This window comes from Anomaloglossus baeobatrachus, chromosome 11 (genome assembly GCF_048569485.1).
Source record: "Anomaloglossus baeobatrachus isolate aAnoBae1 chromosome 11, aAnoBae1.hap1, whole genome shotgun sequence".
Taxonomy (NCBI): Eukaryota; Metazoa; Chordata; class Amphibia; order Anura; family Aromobatidae; genus Anomaloglossus; species Anomaloglossus baeobatrachus.
The window spans coordinates 69,275,873-69,299,452 of NC_134363.1; the positions used below are offsets into that span (position 1 = coordinate 69,275,873).

The 23,580-nt window shown below is 49.6% G+C and overlaps 1 protein-coding gene across 2 annotated transcripts in view; it reads right to left on the reverse strand.

Annotated features, from left to right (window-relative positions):
• The window catches only part of LOC142256017 (beta-2-glycoprotein 1-like), an 83,423-nt gene that overhangs the window by 29,706 nt on the left and 30,137 nt on the right, over positions 1-23,580 (reverse strand). For both annotated transcript variants that reach the window (XR_012727471.1, XM_075327505.1), the window contains exon 2: positions 582-722. Coding sequence is in view for 1 of the 2 variants with exons in the window: in XM_075327505.1 (XP_075183620.1) it covers positions 582-722 (141 nt within the window). In the remaining variant the exon portion in view is untranslated. The remainder of the gene's footprint in view (positions 1-581; positions 723-23,580) is intronic.

Below are 23,580 nucleotides of genomic sequence, written 5' to 3' on the forward strand. Positions count from 1 at the left end.
TCTGTTTTTTTTGGAAAAGTCTGTGTTCGTTATGGACTCCAAACACCGAACCTCGGGTTTACTCATCTCTACTGGTGACAGATTCCCTTTAAGCTGTCCAATACTGGACAATGCCTATTTGTATACCCAATTGAGGACATGGATATAAATGATGACAACTTCTAATCAATGCTCTTGTTGTCATATATAATGGATCTTCAAGTTTACAAATACAGTTATTTTTTGGCTTTATAAAAAAAATTGAATTCCCAAATTCTGATTTTTCGGGATTTGCACTGCAGTTGTAAACTTATTAACCGGAAACTTTGGATATGTCCATAAAGATCTTTGATGTAAACCACATAAGTGGCTCAATAATACTTTGCTATAGCTATGGCCCCTGAGATCAGTGCTCGGAAAAGTGTTCATAATGGATACTATATTAGGAAATTAGGGCACGTCTTCTGCTCTGCTAATTGAGTTCTAATTATACACTCCTGGAGATCCACAGCGGCCGTCCTGTTACACTTTAAAAATGTGATAAAGTAACAGGAACATTTATAAAGCCATCACTAGACTAATGATGTGAACTGTAGACATACGTGTAACGCAGCTCATCCCGCATTCTCCATCGCAGAGACATTTCAATCTCTTTTTTGGACAGTCTTGGTCTTTAGTACAAGCCTTTTGACAAGTTTGACCAATTGGAGTTGTATTTCTTGTAGCGCAAAGAGATGTAATATCTAAAAAAAAGAAAAAGAACAACTTGTCACTTTGAAGAATGAGGCTGAGGTCTCATGATTGTGAATATTGGTCACTCTTTGCAGTATGATCTCAACAATGTGGATATCAAAGGATACAGCAGATGGACAATCACAATAATTTACTGTGTTAAATATATAGAGCAGAGTTGGGCAAAGCTTAAAAGCCACCAGCAGGTTGTGGTTCCATTCCTGCAGCTCCTGACTCTTGTCTGCAAGCATGTTACAAAACTTATTAAACTCTATCGAGAAGGGATTGCAGGTAGAATTGGGTAACAGCTCAGTGAGAGACATGCAGATTGTGCTGCCTGTTCTAGTAAATTTGTTTCACCCTGGAGCTGGATTCACAGCTACACAGATTAGTACAGCTGTACTGTATAAGATCTCCCATGGTACTCATGTTTCTGTCATGATGACAGGATAACGGGCCCCAGATCTTAAGTTGTCCCTCAAGCTAGGGGGCCCTTTGCTTTCCCTAATCTATGGGATATTCCTGATGTTGGAGATGCCTGAGTCTCCTTCCTGGCCCTGCTCCTGACCAGTCTTGATCTGATTCCCCCTCCCCTTTCCCCTAGGGACGGATGGGACACACATGAGTGTGATAAAACTCACAGATAAAGACAGATGAGGAAAAAACAAAACTCTGTCACACTGCACACACACACACACACACACACAGGTTAAGACAATAAGAGATTTAGTAGGAAAAACAAAAGCAGGAAATAAGATACAAAACAACAGATGTAATCTACATGACAGCACTAAGCAATAAGCACAACTTTCACCAGTAAGTCTGTGGCACGACTCCTCACAGACCAACATAGAATAAACTATAGCTGGCATGGGTGGAAGGATTCAACCAGCATAAATAGGAGGGGAGCAGATGTGATAGGCCTCCCCACAACATGTGATCAAAGGAGCAAGCAGACCAGCAGAGATTAACTCTTGCTAGCCTGCCTATAAATCAGCATACAGCATTTGATGACGGAGTCTGTTGGTGTTGATCTCAGACACCAGAGAAATAATTGTAAGAATCTGCATTTAGAATAAAGCCTGACACTGCCATGACAGTTGGCAAAGTTAGTGCAAAACTCTGTGTGACAGTTTCTATCTGTGTGCTAATGAAATGTTTTTATGTTTAGCAGTTGTAAAATTATCAAATTCAGTAAGACCTTGACATACAAAAATTGTATTTCCAGCCCTCATGATTGTGTTACTAGAAATGATCAATTTGATGTGAATCACATTTAAGTTCAATTTTATGGTGTTCGTGGTTCTCAGCAAATTCAAATTATTTGTTATTCAACTTGCACAGATCATCAAAAAACTTCCACCAGCTTTTTACACATTCCTGAAGATTGCATCAGTTACAAAGGGCTCTCATGACCTCAGATGTGAACACGCAGGCCTCACCATAATACCAGTTAACTATCTTGTCACTTGGTATAGCACAGCCTATCAGTAGGGACTATCATACCTGTATAAAAGCTGAGGCAGAGGATGCAGCAGCCATTTCAGGTTGATTTTAAGATAGTGAGAGGCTGTCAGAGCTCACAGCTCAGCAGTAGAGATAGAAAGCATGTTATGTAAAGTTCAGCTCTGCACACACCTGCTGGCACAGTGGCATCAGACTCTGCGCACACTGCAGAGTCTGACAAGCAATCTGAGGCTTCTGGATTGTTCAGCCAAGAGCAGGGCATCGGTTGGTTCAGGTTTACTGGTCTTCAACTCTGCAGGAGTTAATTCCTGCAGACTGCTAAGTAGGACCTACAAGGGCATCTCAAAGAATTAGAGTATCATCAAAAAGTTAATTTATTTCAGTAATTCAATACAAAAAGGAAATGCATGTACTATATAGAGTCATTATCTCAGAAAATTAGAATAATTACCACAAAACATCTGCAAAGGCTTTCTAAACGTTTAAAATGGTCCCCTAGTCTGGTTCAGTGGGCTACGCAATCAGACTGCTGACTTGACAGATGTCTAGAATGCAGTCATTGACACACTCCACGAGGAGGGTAAACCACAAAAGCTCATTGCTAAAGAAGCTGGCTGTTTACAGATTGCTTGTATCGAAGCATATTAATGGATAGTTGAGTGGAATGAAAAAGTGTGGTAGAAAAAGGTGCAGAAATAACTGGGATAAATGCAGCCTTGAGAGGTTTGTTAAGAAAAGGTCATTCAAAAATTTGGGGGAGATTCACAAGGAGTGGACTGCTGCTGGAGTCAGTGCTTCAAGAGCCACCTCACAGAGATGTATCCAAGACACTAAGTAACCAGGAACACACACAGCTAGAGGGGACCCCTGGGTGGACCCAGGGAGGGGGCAGAGCCTTCGCATCTCAGCTAGTGGTGGGTGTGGGACTGGAGACAGGGAGTGTGCAGTGGCAGCCAAAGGAGAAGGAGTGAGGAGCCGTGTCTGAAAGGTAGAGCGGAGGAGCAGGACCCGGCGCAGTTATCGGAGGCGATGCCTGCAGCAGTGCCCGCTGAAGTCCATGCTGCGATGCCTGCTATGATTCCCGCTGCGACCCATGCTGCAACACCACGCCCGGCTAGACCAGACCCAGCCACAGCCACGCCATGTCCGGCCAGCCCAGACCAGACCGCAGCAGCGCCCCGCCCGGCCAGAACAGACCAGGCCGCAGCAGTATCCTGTCCGGCTAGACCAGAGCCAGCCGCAGCCACGCCAAATCCGGCAAGACCAGACCAGGCCGCAACGCCGTCTACCCCAGCCTGCACAGCAGAGGCAGCCACCGCGCCCCAGCCACCGACCAAAGAACCAGGTCCTGCGTCCCCGCCGGGAGAAAACCCAGTGTTCCTGAGGCTCAAAGAGGAGCTGAGTGCCCGCTACCCCAAAGACCTGGTGGACCGGTACATAGTCCCCAGGTGGTCACCCAGACCCGGAGCGGTCCCAGCAACTGCCGTGGCTAGGAAGAGCCCACCACCCTGGCCTGCTGAAGAACGCCTGTCCCCAGCGCTGCTGCCGGAGTCACCGGAGGAGTGCTCAAGAGCACTAAGGGGGAGGAGGAGAGGCCTCCCCCTCCTATCCCAGAACAGCCAGAGGAGGACGCAGCACCCTTTAAAATTGAAGGAGGCCCGGAGGCTCGAGATGTGGCCCTACTCCCGCTGGGAAGAGGTTCCAACACCCCCTGCTGAGGAAGAACTATACATCCTGATGCCCAGCATGTATGTGACTTGGGAGCCCACAGACAGCAAGGTGCCAGTAGCACGGAGTCCAGCCAATAAAGTGCGGCGCTGTACAAGAGCGAGACCACCCTCTGTGCAGCATTCTCCAGACAAACAGAAGGAAGAAGTGACAGCCCGAGATCTGGAGGACAAACAGTCGCTCAGAAAAGCCCGGCACCAGGTTAGAGGTCCTCTCTACTGTGGAGTAGTGGAGGAGTTCAGCCTGAAGACTGGTTACGGCTTTATAGTGGCGCCCGGCATAAAGGAGGGCATTTTCGTAAGCAGAAGAGATGTCCGCTGCCATTTGCCCAGAGGACACCCTGGTCGTGATCTACACATGGGAGACCTCGTAGAGTTTACCAGACACCAAGGTGAAAGAGGCTGGTATGCGCTGGATGTAGTGCTATGCCCAAGAAGCTCCAGTTACAGCCCAGCAGTTTCCATCAAAGAACAAGACAAAGACACAGATAAAGACAAAGAGAAAGAACAAGAACTAGACACAGTTAAAGACAAAGCTACAGATGGAGATACAGCTACAGATCCAGATGAAGCATCAGATGACAGCGCAAGAGCAGTGTCAAGCGCCAGTGAGAGGAGAAAGTCGGAATAAAGAAAAGTAAGAAAGTTACAGTTGACCAGTTTGCAACGTTAAAGTTCAAGAGAATGTGCCCACATGAACTGATGTGAGAACTCGTTTACAAAATCTTTGCACCTGGTTTGTGCAGTTTTCTACTACGGACCATAAGGCTATGAACTGGCTATAGCCACAAACTCTCGCAGTGTATGAAAGTATACCTTTTTGGTACCAACCAGAGCACGCCTGTTTATGGGGCCTGGCTCTGCAACACCAGGAAGCACGCCTGTGATGGCGCTTGTGTGGCGCCCCAGGACCTGGTTGCCACAACAGCATTGCCCCTCCAAAGGGTTGATGCTGAGCCTGGAGGTAATTGGGAGGTCTATTGGCCAGTAAGTTTAACATCCAAGCAGTTCTCCCTCAGACCAGCAGGCGGAGCTCTGAACCTGGGGTTCCAGGGAGCATTCCTTAAGTCTGGCCTGAGGGAGGAGTTAGGGTTCAGTCTGTAGAGAGAAGTGATAGGAAGCAGACGCAGAGTGTGCTGTCCTGTGGAACTGGGGCCTAGAGCTGGAGCAGCTTGGCCCAGTGAAACAGGAGGAGCAGAGAGGCACAGAAGAGACTCGGACATCGGAGTCTGTGGCCACCAGGGCCTAAAATACTCCCTGGTAGCCGAATCCGAAGGGCAGGAGAGCTGCAAGCACCTGGCCCATAAACAGCCCGAAGGTACAGCTGCATCATCAGGGCCCAGTGTGGACTCCAGCAGAGAAGCACCAGAGAGGGTCTGTGCAGCCTACCACAGAGGGAAAGGGACGTACCACCGGTCCCAGCAGCAAGAGGGCCATTGCTAAATCCAGAGAGCAGGGTCCTAGCACAGTAAAGAAAAGAACAGGAGTAGGCCTCATACTCAGCTGGCCAAAACGACATCTCCGTTACTTCCAGGCCGGCCGGAGCCCTCTACCACCTGTAACGGTCTCCCAGGACTAACCGTTTGTGAAGTAAAAGAGGAGAAGGTAAAGAGACTGTTGTTTGTGCCTGTTTCTTTCATTGCCTGTCGGCCCTGCACCGTGTTATCCACACAATACCATAGACTCTCACGAGCACCAACAGTGTCCCCGGGGCACCGCTCCACCTGTGGGGAGCAGTACCACCATTGCTGCCATATCATCACCCCGGAGGCCTTACACAGCAGCGGCGGCTTAATAGCCGCATACCACAGGTGGCGTCACGAACACAAACTTTAATCACCCCCAAGTTATCAGCCATATTTAACTGACACCCACCAGGGCCACGGAGGCGGGCCCCGCCACCACTGACTACCCTCGGACTAGTCCGGCCCGGCACCGGGTGTCCCATAGCCCTGGGGTGGGCGAGTCAACTTTTGCGTCACGAACAGGATTTCGTGCCCGGTCCCACCGGGTACTGTGCGCCTGCAGAAACTGTGCCTAAAAGACTGTGTTGCTGTTTGAAAACTGCCGCCGCCATTAGCCTCGCTGAGCGCAGGAAGAAGGGGGGCGTGTCCAGGAGCTGACCAACACTGTAGCTGCCCTTGCCAAGACCGTGCAGTCTCTACAAGTGACCCCATCGCCTGCAAGAATCGAGTTGGCCTCCAAAGATGACGTCCCATGGATGCGACAGAGGAGGATTCCGCCGACCCGAGGAAAAGATACAGACCGGTATGATTCAACGGGACAACCGATCTGCCGCCGCTGCAGTCAGGCGGGCCATATTGCAAGACACTGTCCTTTACATGGGCCGAGCCTGGGGCCAGGAGCCAACCCCCAGGTGTAAGGAAGCCCGGCTCAACCCCCATCTGCAGCAAGTATGTGGCAGGACGACCGGTCCTTCCTATTGTGCTGGATGGGATCACGTTGAATGCCCTCCTGGATACGGGGTCCCAGGTAACAACCATCCCTTATAAACTGTACAAAAGATATTGGGCTGACTCAGACATTGACCATGGCCCAGATGATGATTTAACAATTGTGGCCAGTAATGGTCAGCCCTTGCCTCAAATTGGGTATAAGGAAGTAACCATTAAAGTGGGGCGGGTAGAATTGCCATGTCAGGGGATGATAATTGTGGATATTGATCGTAAAGAATCTAACCCACTACTAACCATTGGTACAAATGTGATGGAAAATTGTCTTGCCGAAGTGATAGTTTTGTTGCAGCAGGCGTCTGAAGGTGCCAGCTCCGGGCAGCAGCGTGCCCTACAGAGGGAGATCAGAGCCCTGATGAGGAGGCAGCAGGTAGAGCTGACCGGAGGAGAAATTGGCAGTGTAAGGGTAAGTGACCCTCTCCCCATTGCAATTCCCCCCAAAAGTGAAATGTTGATATGGTGTCGGGCAGCAATAGGCCTCAAGGGTCAGGATTACCAGGCCTTGGTAGAACCGGTGTATTCAGACAGCAGGCCTGGAGTCCTGATAGCCAGAGGGGTAGCAGACGTCCGCAAGGGAAGAGTGCCCGTCCGTGTCCTGAATTGTGGGGAGGAGGAAGCCAAATTGCCCCGGTACGCCACTGTAGCAAAACTGTACACTGTCAGTAACAATACCATCAAAGCAGTGGAACCCTTGATCCCGTCCGACCAGACAGAAGACAATGGCTCCAAGGGACAGCTGGAAGACTGGTGCCAAAAATTACATGTGGGCACCGACTCCACCCCCTCACACCAAAAGCATGGGGTTTACCGGGGGGTACAGGAGTACGAGCGGGTCTTCAGCAAACACCCCCTAGATTTTGGGCAGGTAAAAGGGGTTAAACATCAAATCCCCATGGGTGATCATCATCCCATTAAAGAGAGATACCGCCCTGTACCCCCAGCGCAGTATCAGCGTGCCAAAGAAATGTTACGGGAGATGAAGGAGGCTGGGGTTATCAGAGATAGTTGTAGCCCCTGGGCAGCTCCACTAGTGCTCGTAAAGAAAAAAGATGGTACAATGAGAATGTGCGTAGATTACAGACAAATTAACCGCATTACACATAAAGATGCTTATCCACTACCCAGAATAGAAGAGTCACTAACAGCCTTAAAATCAGCTAATTATTTCTCCACCCTGGATCTCACCAGTGGGTATTGGCAGGTTCCTGTGGCAGAGGCGGACAAGGAGAAGACTGCATTCAAGACACCAATGGGTCTCTGCGAGTTCAATTGTATGCCGTTCAGGCTCTGCAATGCCCCAGGGACATTTCAGAGATTGATGGAGTGCTGCTTGGGCCATCACAACTTTGAAACCGTGCTATTGTACCTGGATGACGTCATAGTCTACTCCAAGACCTACGAAGACCACCTGAGGCACTTAGCAGAAGTGTTTGAGTCCTTGTCGGAGTATGGCCTGAAGATAAAGCCGTCCAAATGTCACCTCTTGAAGCCAAAGGTACAGTACCTGGGTCATGTGGTCAGCGCAGAAGGTGTGGCACCTGATCCAGAGAAAGTCACCGTAATCAAGGACTGGCCAAGACCCACCACAGTAAAGGAGGTGCGGCAGTTCCTTGGGCTGGTGGGCTACTACCGAAGGTTCATTGATGGTTTCACCAAGATAGCAGCGCCTCTTCAAGATCTCCTGGTGGGCCAGCCAAAGCAGGCTAAGAAGCAAAGACCTCCATTTGAATGGAACAGTCAAATAGAAACATCTTTTGTCCGGCTGAAAGGGGCTTTCACGGGAGAAGAAATTCTGGCCTACCCTGACTACAGCCAGCCGTTTGTACTGGTACACAGACGCCAGCAACGTGGGACTGGGAGCAGTTCTGTCCCAGGTGCAGGGAGGCCGGGAGAAGGTGATAGCTTACGCCAGTAGGAAGCTTTGTCCCACAGAAAGGAATCCAGAAAACTACAGTTCCTTCAAGCTGGAGTTCCTCGCTATTGTTTAGGCAGTGACTGAACGCTTCAAGCACTATCTGGCATCGGCCAAGTTCACCATCGTCACGGACAACAACCCGTTGACACATCTGGCAACAGCCAAGTTAGGTGCGTTGGAGCAGCGATGGATGGCCCGGCTGTCTAACTTTGACTTTACCATCAAGTACCGGGCTGGCAAGAAGAATAACAATGCTGATGCGCTGTCCAGAATGCCTCACTTAACCGAGTCTGGAGAAGACCTGGATGAACTCGAAGAGATAGAGTTACCGGCTTTCCATCACCAAGGTGTTTCCCAGTGTGAGCATGCTGTAGGAGTGAAGCGCTCGAGCCAGCACGAGGTCTCGGTCAACCCATTACTCCACCATAATTGGGAAGAGACACAGAACGGTGACCCGGCCGTGTGATTGGTCAAAGAAAAGCTAGCACAAGTTGAGACCCATCTCGGTCCAGACGCTCCACAAGAAGCCCAGCAGCTGTGGAAGGAGAGGGGACGACTGTTCACCTACCAAGGCAAGCTCTGCAAGAGATATGTCAACTGGCGAACGAATGAACTTGTCTGGCAGATAGTGGTCCCACAGAGGGATGCTCCAATGGTCCTAGCAGCTTACCATGATAACGCAGGACACTTCGAGTGGAAGAAGTTGGAGACCCTACTCCGCGATCAGTTCTACTGGGTGCACATGAGAAAGACAGTCGAGAAGTGGTGCCGAGACTGTGGTCCGTATAAAGATGATGCCAGCCAGAGGTCTCCCCAACAGCCAATTGTCACGAAGCAGCCCCTGGAGTTGGTGGCCCTGGACCACGTGAAGTTAACACCAAGCCGGTCAGGCTATGTGTACGCTCTCACCATTGTGGACCATTACTCTCGTTTCCTGGTAGTAGTGCCTGTGAAGGACCAGACAGCCAGAACAGCAGCTAGAGCATTTCAGGCATACTTTTGTCGACCTCACGGTTATCCGGAAAGGGTACTGACTGATCAAGGTCCTGCATTCGAGGCAGAAGTGTTCCAAGAGTTCTGTAACATGTACGGCTGTAAGAAAATCAGAACAACACCGTACCACCCCCAAACCAATGGATTGTACGAGAAGATGAACCATGTGGTTATTGATATGCTCAAGACTCTACCTCTGGAAGAAAGAAACCAATGGCCAGAGAAGTTACCAGATCTGGTAGACCTGTATAACCATATCCCAGTAAACTCGACCAACTGCAGCCCTGCTCACTTCATGCGAGCAAGACCTGGCAAGTTACCTGTAGACTTTGAGATGGGAACTGTGTCACCTTAAGCGGTTCAAGAGATAGAAGATTGCGGTACTGCTGTTGGCGCTCTGTATCCCAAAGTCCAGGAATGCGTAGAAAAGAGCCTGTCCCAAGCAAGAACGAGACAAGAGCAGAACTACAATCAAACAGCCCCAGCAACTCCCTTAGCACCTGGAGAACAGGTCCTCAAGAAAAAGCGGAGGGCGCATAAATTAGATGATCAGTGGGAGAATGAACCCTACACCATTATTCCCTCCAACTTTGACAATAGTAAGGTATGCCACATAAGCAAAGATGAAGGCAAGACTTATCAAACAGTGTCCAGAGACCGCCTGAAAGCGTGCCCTGAGCGGTGTAAAATCCAAAAAGAAGTGGAAGAAATTAAAGAAAAAGAGGAAGAGATGATACAAACAATCCTTGGCAAATTCCCCAAAACTTGGACCCGAATAAATAATGCCATAGTGGTACCAGTCTTGACGTTCCCGCAGTTGGTCGAGCCAGAGACAGAAGAGGTTCCAGATCCATCTAAGGAACTGTCCGACCCAACACAAGATGACACGCCAGCAGTAGAACAGGAGAATCAACCCCCTGCCAGTGGTGAACCTGCCGTACCCTTGGCGAATTTGAGACCCCGTAGGCAACCAACACGCATACCTGTCAGGGTTAGGCCTACCAGTAACACGGAGGGGGCAGACACTCCAAGTAGTCAGGGACAAACCCCAGAGCTACGCCGGTCCCAGCGTAGCACTCGGGGACAGCCCCCTCCAAGGTATAGAACATAGAAAGTAAAATACCTAACAGAGTGTAAATAGTTATGTGAAAATGTCTTGTATGTAATGTTTTGTTTTAGGTGATTAAGTAAATGGACAATTGGGTCACTGGACTATGAGTGGCCAACACTTTAATTGTTCATAGTTAGCACCAGTGTGCTCAACACCCCTGAAGAAAAACCCGTCCGGCATGCATAGAGTGGGGTCAGCAATGCTCTGACGCACGCCCAGAGCCTACGTTGGGGGTTTTATCGCGGCGGGTCCCCATGGAGCAGTGTAATGGACACCCGGCAGGGAGCCACACTGGACTCTTATAGTTGTTTAAGGTTGTAACATGTTATGTCTTGTTTTGTTTTCTTCAGTCCGGGAGTACTGAGTTTAACTAAGGGGGAGTGTGGCGCCCCAGGACCTGGTCGCCACAACAGCATTGCCCCTCCAAAGGGTTGATGCTGAGCCTGGAGGTAATTGGGAGGTCTATTGGCCAGTAAGTTTAACATCCAACGCAGTTCTCCCTCAGACCAGTAGGGGGAGCTCTGAACCTGGAGTTCCAGGGAGCATTCCTTAAGTCTGGCCTGAGGGAGGAGTTAGGGTTCAGTCTGTAGAGAGAAGTGATAGGAAGCAGACGCAGAGTGTGCTGTCCTGTGGAACTGGGGCCTAGAGCTGGAGCAGCTTGGCCCAGTGAAACAGGAGGAGCAGAGAGGCACAGAAGAGACTCGGACATCGGAGTCTGTGGCCACCAGGGCCTAAAATACTCCCTGGTAGCCGAATCCGAAGGGCAGGAGAGCTGCAAGCACCTGGCCCATATACATCCCGAACACACAGCTGTAGCATCAGGGCCCGGTGTGGACTCCAGCAGAGAAGCACCAGAGAGGGCCTGCGCAGCCTGCTACAAAGGGAAAGGGACATACCACCGGTCCCAGCAGCAAGAGGGCCATTGCTAAATCCAGAGAGCAGGGTCCTAGCACAGTAAAGAAAAGAACAGGCGTAGGGCTCATACTCAGCTGGCCAAAACGACATCTCCGTTACTTCCAGGCCGGCCGGAGCCCTCTACCACCTGTAACGGTCTCCCAGGACTAACCGTTTGTGAAGTAAAAGAGGAGAAGGTAAAGAGACTGTTGTTTGTGCCTGTTTCTTTCATTGCCTGTCGGCCCTGCACCGTGTTATCCACACAACACCATAGACTCTCACGAGCACCAACAGTGTCCCCGGGGCACCGCTCCACCTGTGGGGAGCAGTACCACCATTGCTGCCATATCATCACCCTGGAGGCCTTACACAGCAGCGGCGGCTTAATAGCCGCATACCACAGGTGGCGTCATGAACACAAACTTTAATCACCCCCAAGTTATCAGCCATATTTAACTGACACCCACCAGGGCCACGGAGTTGGGCCCCACCATCACTGACTACCCTCGGACTAGTCCGGCCCGGCACCGGGTGTCCCATAGCCCTGGGGTGGGCGAGTCACTTGCTGTCCTAAAGCCAAGAGCATGCCTGTTTATGGGGCCTGGCTTGCCTACGACAAGGGAGCATGCCTGTTTATGGGGCCTGGCTCTCCACCACAAAGAAGCGGTTACGTCTGTTTGCTTGAAACAACCTGACTAAGAAAGCCGCCTCTACATTCCTGCCAGAAGTGGCCGAAGACGCGGCTCGATAGGAGAGGGGCTTGCCTTCAACCACCAGCCCCAGGAGAGGAAGATTGGAGGAAAGGTCTGGGGAAACAGATGGCCCAGACCTGGTTGCTAAAAGGACCGGTGACCTGCCTCCTGAGAGGGTTTTGGGTGGGTAACGGACTTGTGGGTGGAGGGTGGTGAAAAGTGGTACCTGGTATGTTTTATGATGCTTTTATGACGTTTTACTGTTTTAATGTTTTAAGTGTTTTGCACTTTAAATGTTTTGTCTCTACAGCCCGAGGACATGTTGTTGGTAACTAAGGGGGAAGGTCAGGCACCACTGAGTACTGCAACCATGCTGGGGCAGTACAAAACAGGTAATCCCAGAGGCTGACTAGGGTGTGGATACACAGACACTAAGCAACCAGGAACACACACACAGCTAGAGGGGACCCCTGGGCGGAGCCAGGGAAGGGGCAGAGCCCTCGCATCTCAGCTAGTGGTGGGTGTGGGACTGGAGACAGGGAGTGTGCAGTGGCAGCCAAAGGAGAAGGAGTGAGGAGCCGTGTCTGAAGGGTAGAGCGGAGGAGCAGGACCCTGTCAGACCCTGCACCAGCCAGTGGCTGCTGGCGGGGGAGAAAAGCTACTCAGCAGTGCCGCCTGAAAACCACCTAGGGCAGTAGCAAGAGGTGGCTGAATAAGGGGACTGCCAGTAGAGCCAGCTCGCATGGAGAAACAGGTCCCCAGAGCAGGAACCCATTTACTTGGCCTGCTAAACCTGCTGGTGTGGGTACTGTATGTGCCTCATCAACCTACACAGAGTGCGCAGCTACAGCAGCAACGAGGGGGGCCCATAAGTGACAGAAGGCAAGAAGCCAGAATTACTTGGTCCACGCTGCCCGCAAACGGGCCAGAAAGGGGAGAATGGCAGTTGCGACTTCCCTGGGTGATCCCCGCAAGACTCCAAGTCGGGGTCACCTCAAAACAAGAAGGGCTAGGAAGGCGAGTCAGCAGTCACCCCTACATCAGCCGAAGGGATACTTGGTTCCTCCTGGTTCATCATAGCATCGCCCGGGTTGACTCACAGCTACCATCTGAAAGTGAGTAAAAACCCTGAAAAGACATTGCTGCTTGTGTGTGAGTTCTTCTGCTACCTGTGGTACTACACACTTACACTGAGCCCTGGGTCCAGTCTCACTCTCGGGAGGCCACAACATCAGACTGCATTTACCATCAGCCCCAGGCACTCCCTAAACTGCAGTGGCGGTCACCCCTGACCGCAAATACCGAGAGTGGCGTCACCATCCCCATTGAAGTTAATCTGACCTACCCGTGGCCAGAAGATTCCCTGCATTGTGGCATCCCCGAACAGGATCAGTACTCCTGGGGCGGCACAGCTTCCACAGTGTGATTGATGTAGCTGGCATATGACCTGCTGCGTATGAATTTCAATTACCCATTGTTTTAATAATTATTAATTCACTAGAAAGCAAAAGCAGGACAGCGCAATGGTTTTTACATAAAAAGAATTCTGAAATCAGTATCAGAGTGTGCACTTGCTTGTCACAAGTGACTGTATTGAGTTTTTGCATTTCTTGTGCAATCGTTTTTAAAAAGGATCATTATATATATTTTTTTTAAATACAGGAAAAAAGACTCCAGAAATTTAATTGTGATTGTCTACCTCACAAAGTATGCATGTCTCAAACGATTTTTATTTTGCATATCTGTTTTATCAGTCTAAATTTACATCCTACATGTCACACCAATACAGTTCCCTGTTACAGGTGCTGGTTTTTTGGATGTGTAATTACGTATACTTAGCAGTATGTAATATATGGTACATCACTTGGTCAGTCATAGCAGGAGGCACTCCTGGAAGAAGCATCGCTAATGCGAAACGTGCGTTGGGTGTGTGGAACGCCATTACCGTTTTTCTGCTGACTCCCTTATAGGTATACTGCGGGTTACCATAGGACCTTTTTTGTAAAGCCATATGTTTATAATGTGACTTCTATTTGATATCTCTTAAACACACTTGTGTTTTTACTTTGTCATTTTGCTTAATACTTGCATCACTTGTATATATGACCATACAGTTATTATTGACTGATTGTAGTCACTATTTACACTATACGGGGAGTTGTCTGGTTAGGTGTTCCCAATATAATATCTACCCTTTGAGGGGATCTGTTTTTGGAGACTTTTTTTGTATGTTTGGTATTTTAACATTTTTATCTATCTATCTATCTATTATCTATTATCTATCCATCCATCCATCCATCTATCTATCTATCAAAGATTTAATTGTTATATGTGATTGCATATATTGTTAGTGTCTTATAGAAGGAGGATGTTAACTCTGAAAGTGAAACTATTAGTTTTAGTCATTATTCTGCCTGATTACAAATGACCAAAAGGGATCATTTTTCTACCATATTATTTATTAAAAAAAACAAAACTAAGAAAAACCTTTCTTTGCACTGTGTTATTAAATAAGCTCTTGGTTACTACCGGTTTACTATCCATTTCTCTGGTGAGGTCACTTTGACATTACTAAATCTATGTTTGTTTAATAAGATTGAAAAAGTCTGGATAAAATGGTATCAGACCTTGGAGTGTTATAAACATTTATTCAAGTCAATTGAAGTACCTGCGAATAGAATTCTTTGAAGAATTCAACAAATCAGGAAATTCGAATTTCAAAAGATTTGGTCCTCTCTACTTGTTACCTCCTTGTTACTGCAGATGTGAATTCAGTTTTGGTTACCCGTGAAGTGCTATTGTTTCCTCCCCTGAACCACTCAAGGCACTACTAGGAACTGCATCCTCCCCAGGATGCAGGGCCTACCCCCTGGGACCTAGAACACCAGTGCCAGTAACACCTGTACACACCAAAATCCCAGTTTCCACCCACACCAGGGGTAATTGGCTAGTCGGACTCTATGGGATGGCCACCTAGAGGGGGGAGCCAGACCAGAGGTACTAGACAGCCTGGTGGGAGAGGACAGCAGTCAGTTTGAGTAGGAAGTGAAAGTGGAAAGAGGTGCCTGAGAGCTGGTTCGTGTAATGGTGACCCAGGGGCACAGGAGAGTGGTCGCCAGGGCAGGTACAGCCGAGTACCGCTGGGACCAAAGCACCGACGGGGCACAGGGCCCTAGGTCAGATGTCAGTTTCATACAATCTGGCAAATACCTGCACAGTGATTGGACCTTTACTGACCTCACTGACCCACAGATCCGGGGGCACCAGTAGTAAAGCAAGGATCAGGGTTCAGGACACAGACCAGCCCTACAGGGTCCACACTGCCCACTGTACAGACGAGGAGACTGCCACAAAAAGGGACAGTCAGGCCCCAAACTGATTCATGCTACGGGGACCCAACCACACTGAGGGTGCCAAGGACAGAGCAACCGAGTCATCAACTGGCACTGGAACAACAGGGACCTGAACCAGCCGTCCAAGGGTCAAGAGTAAGTAGAGACTGTTAATTACAACCCACGGTGTAGCCTCCCTTATTACTCAATCATACATCTCCTGGGCTCAGCCCTAACTGCGGAGGGCCTACCACCACAGCTGCCATTACCAGCAGCCCTAGAGATAATCAACTCAGCAGGCGGCGGTTTCACCATCTTAACCGCAACCTGCAGGTGGCGTCACACAAATGACTTTAATCTCCCCTGTAAATACCCCCCATTAAAAAGCACCCAGGGCATGGGACCGGGCAACAGCCACCAAAGTGACATTCCCAAGTAGTAAACCTCACGGGACAGAGTACCCCATTCCCTGGGCAACACACTATTATTGTGACAGGGAAAGATAACGTCTGGGTATCTTTTATGAAATTTGTGTAATACTATTATTTCTCACTAGATGTCAATGGAATCTTTAAACAAATCTCAATTTACCATTCTAAGCATTGTGCAAGATGAGGATTACATTGCTATATAATTCTCGACTGCAAGAACATGTGACTGCTGAATGTATTAGTAACCAGAGATACCAACAGTGGGCTGCAAAACTGTTACTGCTCATCAGCACAGCTGGCAGCACCTTACAACATTAGAATACTCCTTATTCACCTAGCAACAGAAAGGAGAAAGTTGCATTAATGAACTCAGGCTTACATCCCCAACACTGCATAACGATTAGATTGTGAGTATCTACCATAGTTATTGCAATGGGTAGTTTAAAGCTGGTGTAGGCATCTCGTGGTAAGTCCTAACGTCACAATCCCTGGTTATGTGGCCATACCATTGACAATACCAGCAGATGGGTCCTCTAGGGCTCAGAACATCAGACGTGCCTCATTTAGATGACCCTCGCACTTGAGTTGTGACAGATGAAGGAGCCCAGGGAGAGGGGCAGTCTCCAAAGGCCGAGCCAGTTTTGTTAACAGCTGGGACACTCCTAGCCAAAGGTCTTTTAAGGCCCCTTTACACACTGCAACATCGCAAACGACATCGCTGTAACGTCACCGGTTTTGTGACGTAATAGCGGCCTCCCCAGTGACATTGCAGTGTGTGAAACACATCAGCGACCTGGCCACTGCTGTGAGGTTGCTGATCACTACACATCTCTCAGGACCATTCTTTGGTCCTTTGCTTCCCGCTGTGCAGTATGATGGCTAGGAAGTCTCAGTGTGTAAAGGGGCCTTTACAGCGACTTTGTTAGCGACTTCCCTTTCAAAAAGCTGCTTTACAACATCCCCAATGACTAGCTAGGTCGTTCTGCAGGTCCGTATCGCTGTTGCGTCGTTTTCCAGGTTTCCCTGTTTGACAGCTCACCAGCGACTCACCAGAGACTTTATAGCGATCCCGGCCAGGTTGGGATCGCTGGTGGGATCACTAGAAAGTCTCAGTGTGTAAAAGGGCCTTTAGATCTGCTTGCAGATCGTGAACCCCTTACTTCAAAGACTCCAAATCTTCTGATCAAGGCTGACTTCCTGTCACCTGGGTGCTACCCACTGCTTTCTTAGCCATAGCCATGGACTCCTCTTCCCGGTCTCTTGTGACAAGGTTGACACTGTAAAATGTCAGGTTGTCTGTTGGTTGAGTAATTTCTTGCAACTTGTTCTGTAGGAACTTCTTCCAAAGTCTCCATGGTCTCTGGATCTTGCCATTGTACTTCATTCAATGTCTAATGCAATGCATTGGAGTATTGCATTACGATCGTGCCTTCTCGCTGTGGCCGGTTGAAGAAGAGGCTTCCCAGTTGTGTCCCTTTGGCATGGCCGACATGGACTCCTTCCAACAGGGCACATTTTTCTAGGGTGTTCCTTTCTGACTTAGGTTGTACCATTACTGTCCATCTAGCATTGCCCTCCAGAGCATTCAACTAAACATAATTCTAGAATCAAGCTGGACATATTAACAGCACTTTGCACCCTTTCTGTCCAGTTCTGCAACATCATGTTTTTATAATCGTATTTTGGCAAATGATGAAACAGCGCTCCTGAAGGAAGGTACCTTGCCTGTTTAGGGGCTGGGGCCAACAGATTCAGTACCTGGACTGAGGCCACTGAAATTAGAGGATTGCTTCCCTCCACAATCCCATACATGGTTTATACTAAACCGCTTACCAGGGTGGGCTCCCCAGGATACAGTGAAGCCATGAACAAGGAAAAAGGCCAAACACCAAGCTTTCCAAGGGAACTCTTTACTAGAGATGAGCGAACCGGTCCCGGTTCGGCTCGAGGTCGGTTCGCCGAACGGAACTCCCGTTCGAGTTCGGCTCGTCGAACGTTCGACGAACCGAACTCGAGCCAATAGGAAACAATGGCAGGCAATCACAAACACAGAAAAACACCTAGAAAACACCCTCAAAGGTGTCCAAAAGGTCACAAACAACTCACAACACATGGGAAAGTGACAAGGACATATACTCATGTGAAAACAAAAGAGCTGGACAAGGAAAAAGAGGAGGACACACAGATATATGAGTATATGCAAGGAAACATTGATTCCATTATTGTGCAACTTGAGCCCTGCTCATTTTAGGCTTCCAATCTGGATAAATTGCCTGAGCTCGCCATGTACGCCTTGGGGATCTTGTCATGTCCTGCAGCCAGCGTTCTCTCGGAACCTGTCTTCAGTGCTGCTGGGGGTCTGCTGGCAGATAAGCACACGCGTCTGTCCACTGACAATGTGGACATGGCTCTCAGAGGACTTTTCTTCCCCTGGGTCAGCCAGGGGACGGGAAAGGCACGCGTATTTTTGAGAGTGCTTCATGCAAAGCATCTTTTTCTTTTTCAAAAGGGGGCTCAACCCATGCCAGTCAAGTGGGGTGTGTGTGGCCCAGTTAGTGGAAACGAGGGAGACTGTGGTTGGAGTCCCCTCGCTGTGTCTCTAAAAGAACCAAGATGAACAAGTCATGGCTCTCAGAGGACTTTTCTTCCCCTGGGTCAGCCAGGGGACGGGAAAGGCACGCGTATTTTTGAGAGTGCTTCATGCAAAGCATCTTTTTCATTTTGAAAAGGGGCATCAACTGATGTCATTCAAGAGGGGTGTGTGTGGCCCATTTAGTGGAAACGAGGGAGACTGTGGTTGGAGTCCCCTCGCTGTGTCTCTAAAAGAACCAAGATGAACAAGTCATGGCTCTCAGAGGACTTTTCTTCCCCTGGGTCAGCCAGGGGACAGGAAAGGCACGCGTATTTTTGAGAGTGCTTCATGCAAAGCATCTTTTTCTTTTTCAAAAGGGGGCTCAACCCATGCCAGTCAAGTGGGGTGTGTGTGGCCCAGTTAGTGGAAACGAGGGAGACTGTGGTTGGAGTCCCCTCGCTGTGTCTCTAAAAGAACCAAGATGAACAAGTCATGGCTCTCAGAGGACTTTTCTTCCCCTGGGTCAGCCAGGGGACGGGAAAGCCACGCGTATTTTTGAGAGTGCTTCATGCAAAGCATCTTTTTCTTTTTCAAAAGGGGGCTCAACCCATGCCAGTCAAGTGGGGTGTGTGTGGCCCAGTTAGTGGAAACGAGGGAGACTGTGGTTGGAGTCCCCTCGCTGTGTCTCTAAAAGAACCAAGATGAACAAGTCATGGCTCTCAGAGGACTTTTCTTCCCCTGGGTCAGCCAGGGGACGGGAAAGCCACGCGTATTTTTGAGAGTGCTTCATGCAAAGCATCTTTTTCTTTTTCAAAAGGGGGCTCAACCCATGCCAGTCAAGTGGGGTGTGTGTGGCCCAGTTAGTGGAAACGAGGGAGACTGTGGTTGGAGTCCCCTCGCTGTGTCTCTAAAAGAACCAAGATGAACAAGTCATGGCTCTCAGAGGACTTTTCTTCCCCTGGGTCAGCCAGGGGACGGGAAAGGCACGCGTATTTTTGAGAGTGCTTCATGCAAAGCATCTTTTTCTTTTTCAAAAGGGGGCTCAACCCATGCCAGTCAAGTGGGGTGTGTGTGGCCCAGTTAGTGGAAACGAGGGAGACTGTGGTTGGAGTCCCCTCGCTGTGTCTCTAAAAGAACCAAGATGAACAAGTCATGGCTCTCAGAGGACTTTTCTTCCCCTGGGTCAGCCAGGGGACGGGAAAGGCACGCGTATTTTTGAGAGTGCTTCATGCAAAGCATCTTTTTCTTTTTCAAAAGGGGGCTCAACCCATGCCAGTCAAGTGGGGTGTGTGTGGCCCAGTTAGTGGAAACGAGGGAGACTGTGGTTGGAGTCCCCTCGCTGTGTCTCTAAAAGAACCAAGATGAACAAGTCATGGCTCTCAGAGGACTTTTCTTCCCCTGGGTCAGCCAGGGGACAGGAAAGGCACGCGTATTTTTGAGAGTGCTTCATGCAAAGCATCTTTTTCTTTTTCAAAAGGGGGCTCAACCCATGCCAGTCAAGTGGGGTGTGTGTGGTCCAGTTAGTGGAAACGAGGGAGACTGTGGTTGGAGTCCCCTCGCTGTGTCTCTAAAAGAACCAAGATGAACAAGTCATGGCTCTCAGAGGACTTTTCTTCCCCTGGGTCAGCCAGGGGACGGGAAAGGCACGCGTATTTTTGAGAGTGCTTCATGCAAAGCATCTTTTTCTTTTTCAAAAGGGGGCTCAACCCATGCCAGTCAAGTGGGGTGTGTGTGGCCCAGTTAGTGGAAACGAGGGAGACTGTGGTTGGAGTCCCCTCGCTGTGTCTCTAAAAGAACCAAGATGAACAAGTCATGGCTCTCAGAGGACTTTTCTTCCCCTGGGTCAGCCAGGGGACGGGAAAGGCACGCGTATTTTTGAGAGTGCTTCATGCAAAGCATCTTTTTCTTTTTCAAAAGGGGGTTCAACCCATGCCAGTCAAGTGGGGTGTGTGTGGCCCAGTTAGTGGAAACGAGGGAGACTGTGGTTGGAGTCCCCTCGCTGTGTCTCTAAAAGAACCAAGATGAACAAGTCATGGCTCTCAGAGGACTTTTCTTCCCCTGGGTCAGCCAGGGGACGGGAAAGGCACGCATATTTTTGAGAGTGCTTCATGCAAAGCATCTTTTTCTTTTTCAAAAGGGGGCTCAACCCATGCCAGTCAAGTGGGGTGTGTGTGGCCCAGTTAGTGGAAACGAGGGAGACTGTGGTTGGAGTCCCCTCGCTGTGTCTCTAAAAGAACCAAGATGAACAAGTCATGGCTCTCAGAGGACTTTTCTTCCCCTGGGTCAGCCAGGGGACGGGAAAGGCACGCGTATTTTTGAGAGTGCTTCATGCAAAGCATCTTTTTCTTTTTCAAAAGGGGGCTCAACCCATGCCAGTCAAGTGGGGTGTGTGTGGCCCAGTTAGTGGAAATGAGGGAGACTGTGGTTGGAGTCCCCTCGCTGTGTCTCTAAAAGAACCAAGATGAACAAGTCATGGCTCTCAGAGGACTTTTCTTCCCCTGGGTCAGCCAGGGGACGGGAAAGGCACGCGTATTTTTGAGAGTGCTTCATGCAAAGCATCTTTTTCATTTTGAAAAGGGGCATCAACTGATGTCATTCAAGAGGGGTGTGTGTGGCCCATTTAGTGGAAACGAGGGAGACTGTGGTTGGAGTCCCCTCGCTGTGTCTCTAAAAGAACCAAGATGAACAAGTCATGGCTCTCAGAGGACTTTTCTTCCCCTGGGTCAGCCAGGGGACGGGAAAGGCACGTGTATTTTTGAGAATGCTTCATGCAAAGCATCTTTTTCTTTTTCAAAAGGGGGCTCAACCCATGCCAGTCAAGTGGGGTGTGTGTGGCCCAGTTAGTGGAAACGAGGGAGACTGTGGTTGGAGTCCCCTCGCTGTGTCTCTAAAAGAACCAAGATGAACAAGTCATGGCTCTCAGAGGACTTTTCTTCCCCTGGGTCAGCCAGGGGACGGGAAAGGCACGCGTATTTTTGAGAGTGCTTCATGCAAAGCATCTTTTTCTTTTTCAAAAGGGGGCTCAACCCATGCCAGTCAAGTGGGGTGTGTGTGGCCCAGTTAGTGGAAACGAGGGAGACTGTGGTTGGAGTCCCCTCGCTGTGTTTTACATGCTTTTAGAAGGGCATGACATGGCTTGGAGGTTGACTTTCATCATCTGCAAACTGTTGGCTACCAAAATGCTGCCTTTCCAACAACTGTGGTTATAGACAATGAGGAACATACTGATGAAGATGAGACGCAGATACCCGATTGGGATGACAACTTAAATATTCGGTCAGGGCAAGAAGAGGCTCGGTCTGAGGGGGAGGGGAGTGCAAACACAACAATTGATGATATAGTCCTAGATCACACCTACTGTCAACCCACAGTCAGACACTCGAGGAGGTCAACAGAGGCGGTGGAGGAGGATGCAACCGACGTCGAAGTAACCTTGCGCCTTCCTGGACACAGTCGGAGCACTGGTAGCACGTCTACAACTGCATCCTCAGCCACCACTCTGCCTCTGAGCATTATTCGGGGTGGATCAACAGGTCGCATGGCCTCTAAGCCTTGCCTAGCCTGGTCCTTTTTTGACATAAAAAAAGATCGCCCTAATTATGTGATCTGTAACATTTGGCATGGTTATCTTAGTAGAGGTCAAAACCTCAGCAGTTTGACAACTTCTTCCATGAATCGTCACATGAATAAATATCATATGGCCTGGTGGGAAGCTCACCGTGCTGCAATGCGGCCTAGCGGAGCCAACCATCCACTGCCTGCCCCTTCCAGTGCATCCGCGCGCTCGTCATCTTCTAGGACTGTGGGGACAGCTGTCACACCTGTTTTTCCACCCACAACTTCCACCACTGTAACCGCAACAGGCAGTTTGCTTGTTAGGTCGTCAGTTGGTTTGGAAGGGGAAACAAGTGATTGTGTACAGCTCTCTCAAACATCGATAGCACCAACGTTGGATGAAGGCAACATCATGTCTCCGCCTGCACTTTCCTCACAAACCTGCATTTTTCCAGGGACACCCTACTGAACACACTACACACAGCAGCCAGATCTCTGTCCCTCAGATGTGGTCAAATAAAAGGCCACTTACTGCGACCCATGACAAAGCTAAGAGGTTGACTCTATCCCTCTGTAAGCTGTTGGCTACCGAAATGCTGCCTTTCCGCCTAGTGGACACACAGGATTTTAGAGACCTTATGTCTGTCGCTGTGCCCCAGTACCAGATGCCTAGTCGCCACTACTTCTCTAAGAAAGGTGTGCCCGCGCTACACCAGCATGTCACACACAACATCACCGCTTCCTTGAGAAACTCTGTGTGTGAACGGGTGCATTTCACCACCGATACTTTGACCAGTAAGCATGGACAGGGACGTTACATGTCGCTGACTGGCCACTGGGTAACTATGGTGATAGATGGTGAAGGGTCTGCTGCACAAGCTTGCCGTCCCCACGACTTGTGTGTCAATCCTCTGTCTGTCCAAGTTCCGCCACTGCTTCTGCATCCTCCACCTCATCTGGCTCCTCCACCTCCGCCCCAAGCCTGCCTGGTCAGGCCACCAGCGTTCTCACTGCACAGAAGGAATCACGCAACCCTCATTACTATGCTGGCAGCAGAGCGCAACGGCATCAGGCGGTCTTTAGCTTGACATGTCTTGGGAATAAGAGTCACACAGCTGAGGAGTTGTGGTCAGCTCTGCGGTCCGAGTTTAATAAATGGTTGTCTCCACACAACCTGCAGCCTGGTAAGGCCGTGTGCGACAATGCTGCAAACCTGGGTGCGGCCCTTCGCCTGGGCAAGGTGACACACGTACCTTGTATGGCTCACGTGTTGAACCTTGTCGTCCAGCAATTTTTAACACACTATCCCGGCCTAGATGGCCTTCTGAACAGGGCACGAAAACTGTCTGCTCACTTCCGCCGTTCAAGCGCCGCAGCTGAGGGACTTGCATCGCTCCAGAAGTCTTTCGGCCTGCCGGTTCATCGCCTGAAATGCGATGTGGCGACACGCTGGAATTCAACTCTCCACATGTTACAGCGACTGTGGCAGCACCGCAGAGCCATGGTGCAATACGTCATGACGTATAGCCTGGGCCAACGAGATGCAGAGGTGGGGCAGATCACCCTGATGGAGTGATCTCAGATCAAGGACCTATGCACCCTTCTGCACAGTTTCGACATGGCGACGAATATGTTTAGCGCTGACAATGCCATTATCATCATGACGATTCCAGTCATTTACATGCTGGAGCACACGCTAAACACTA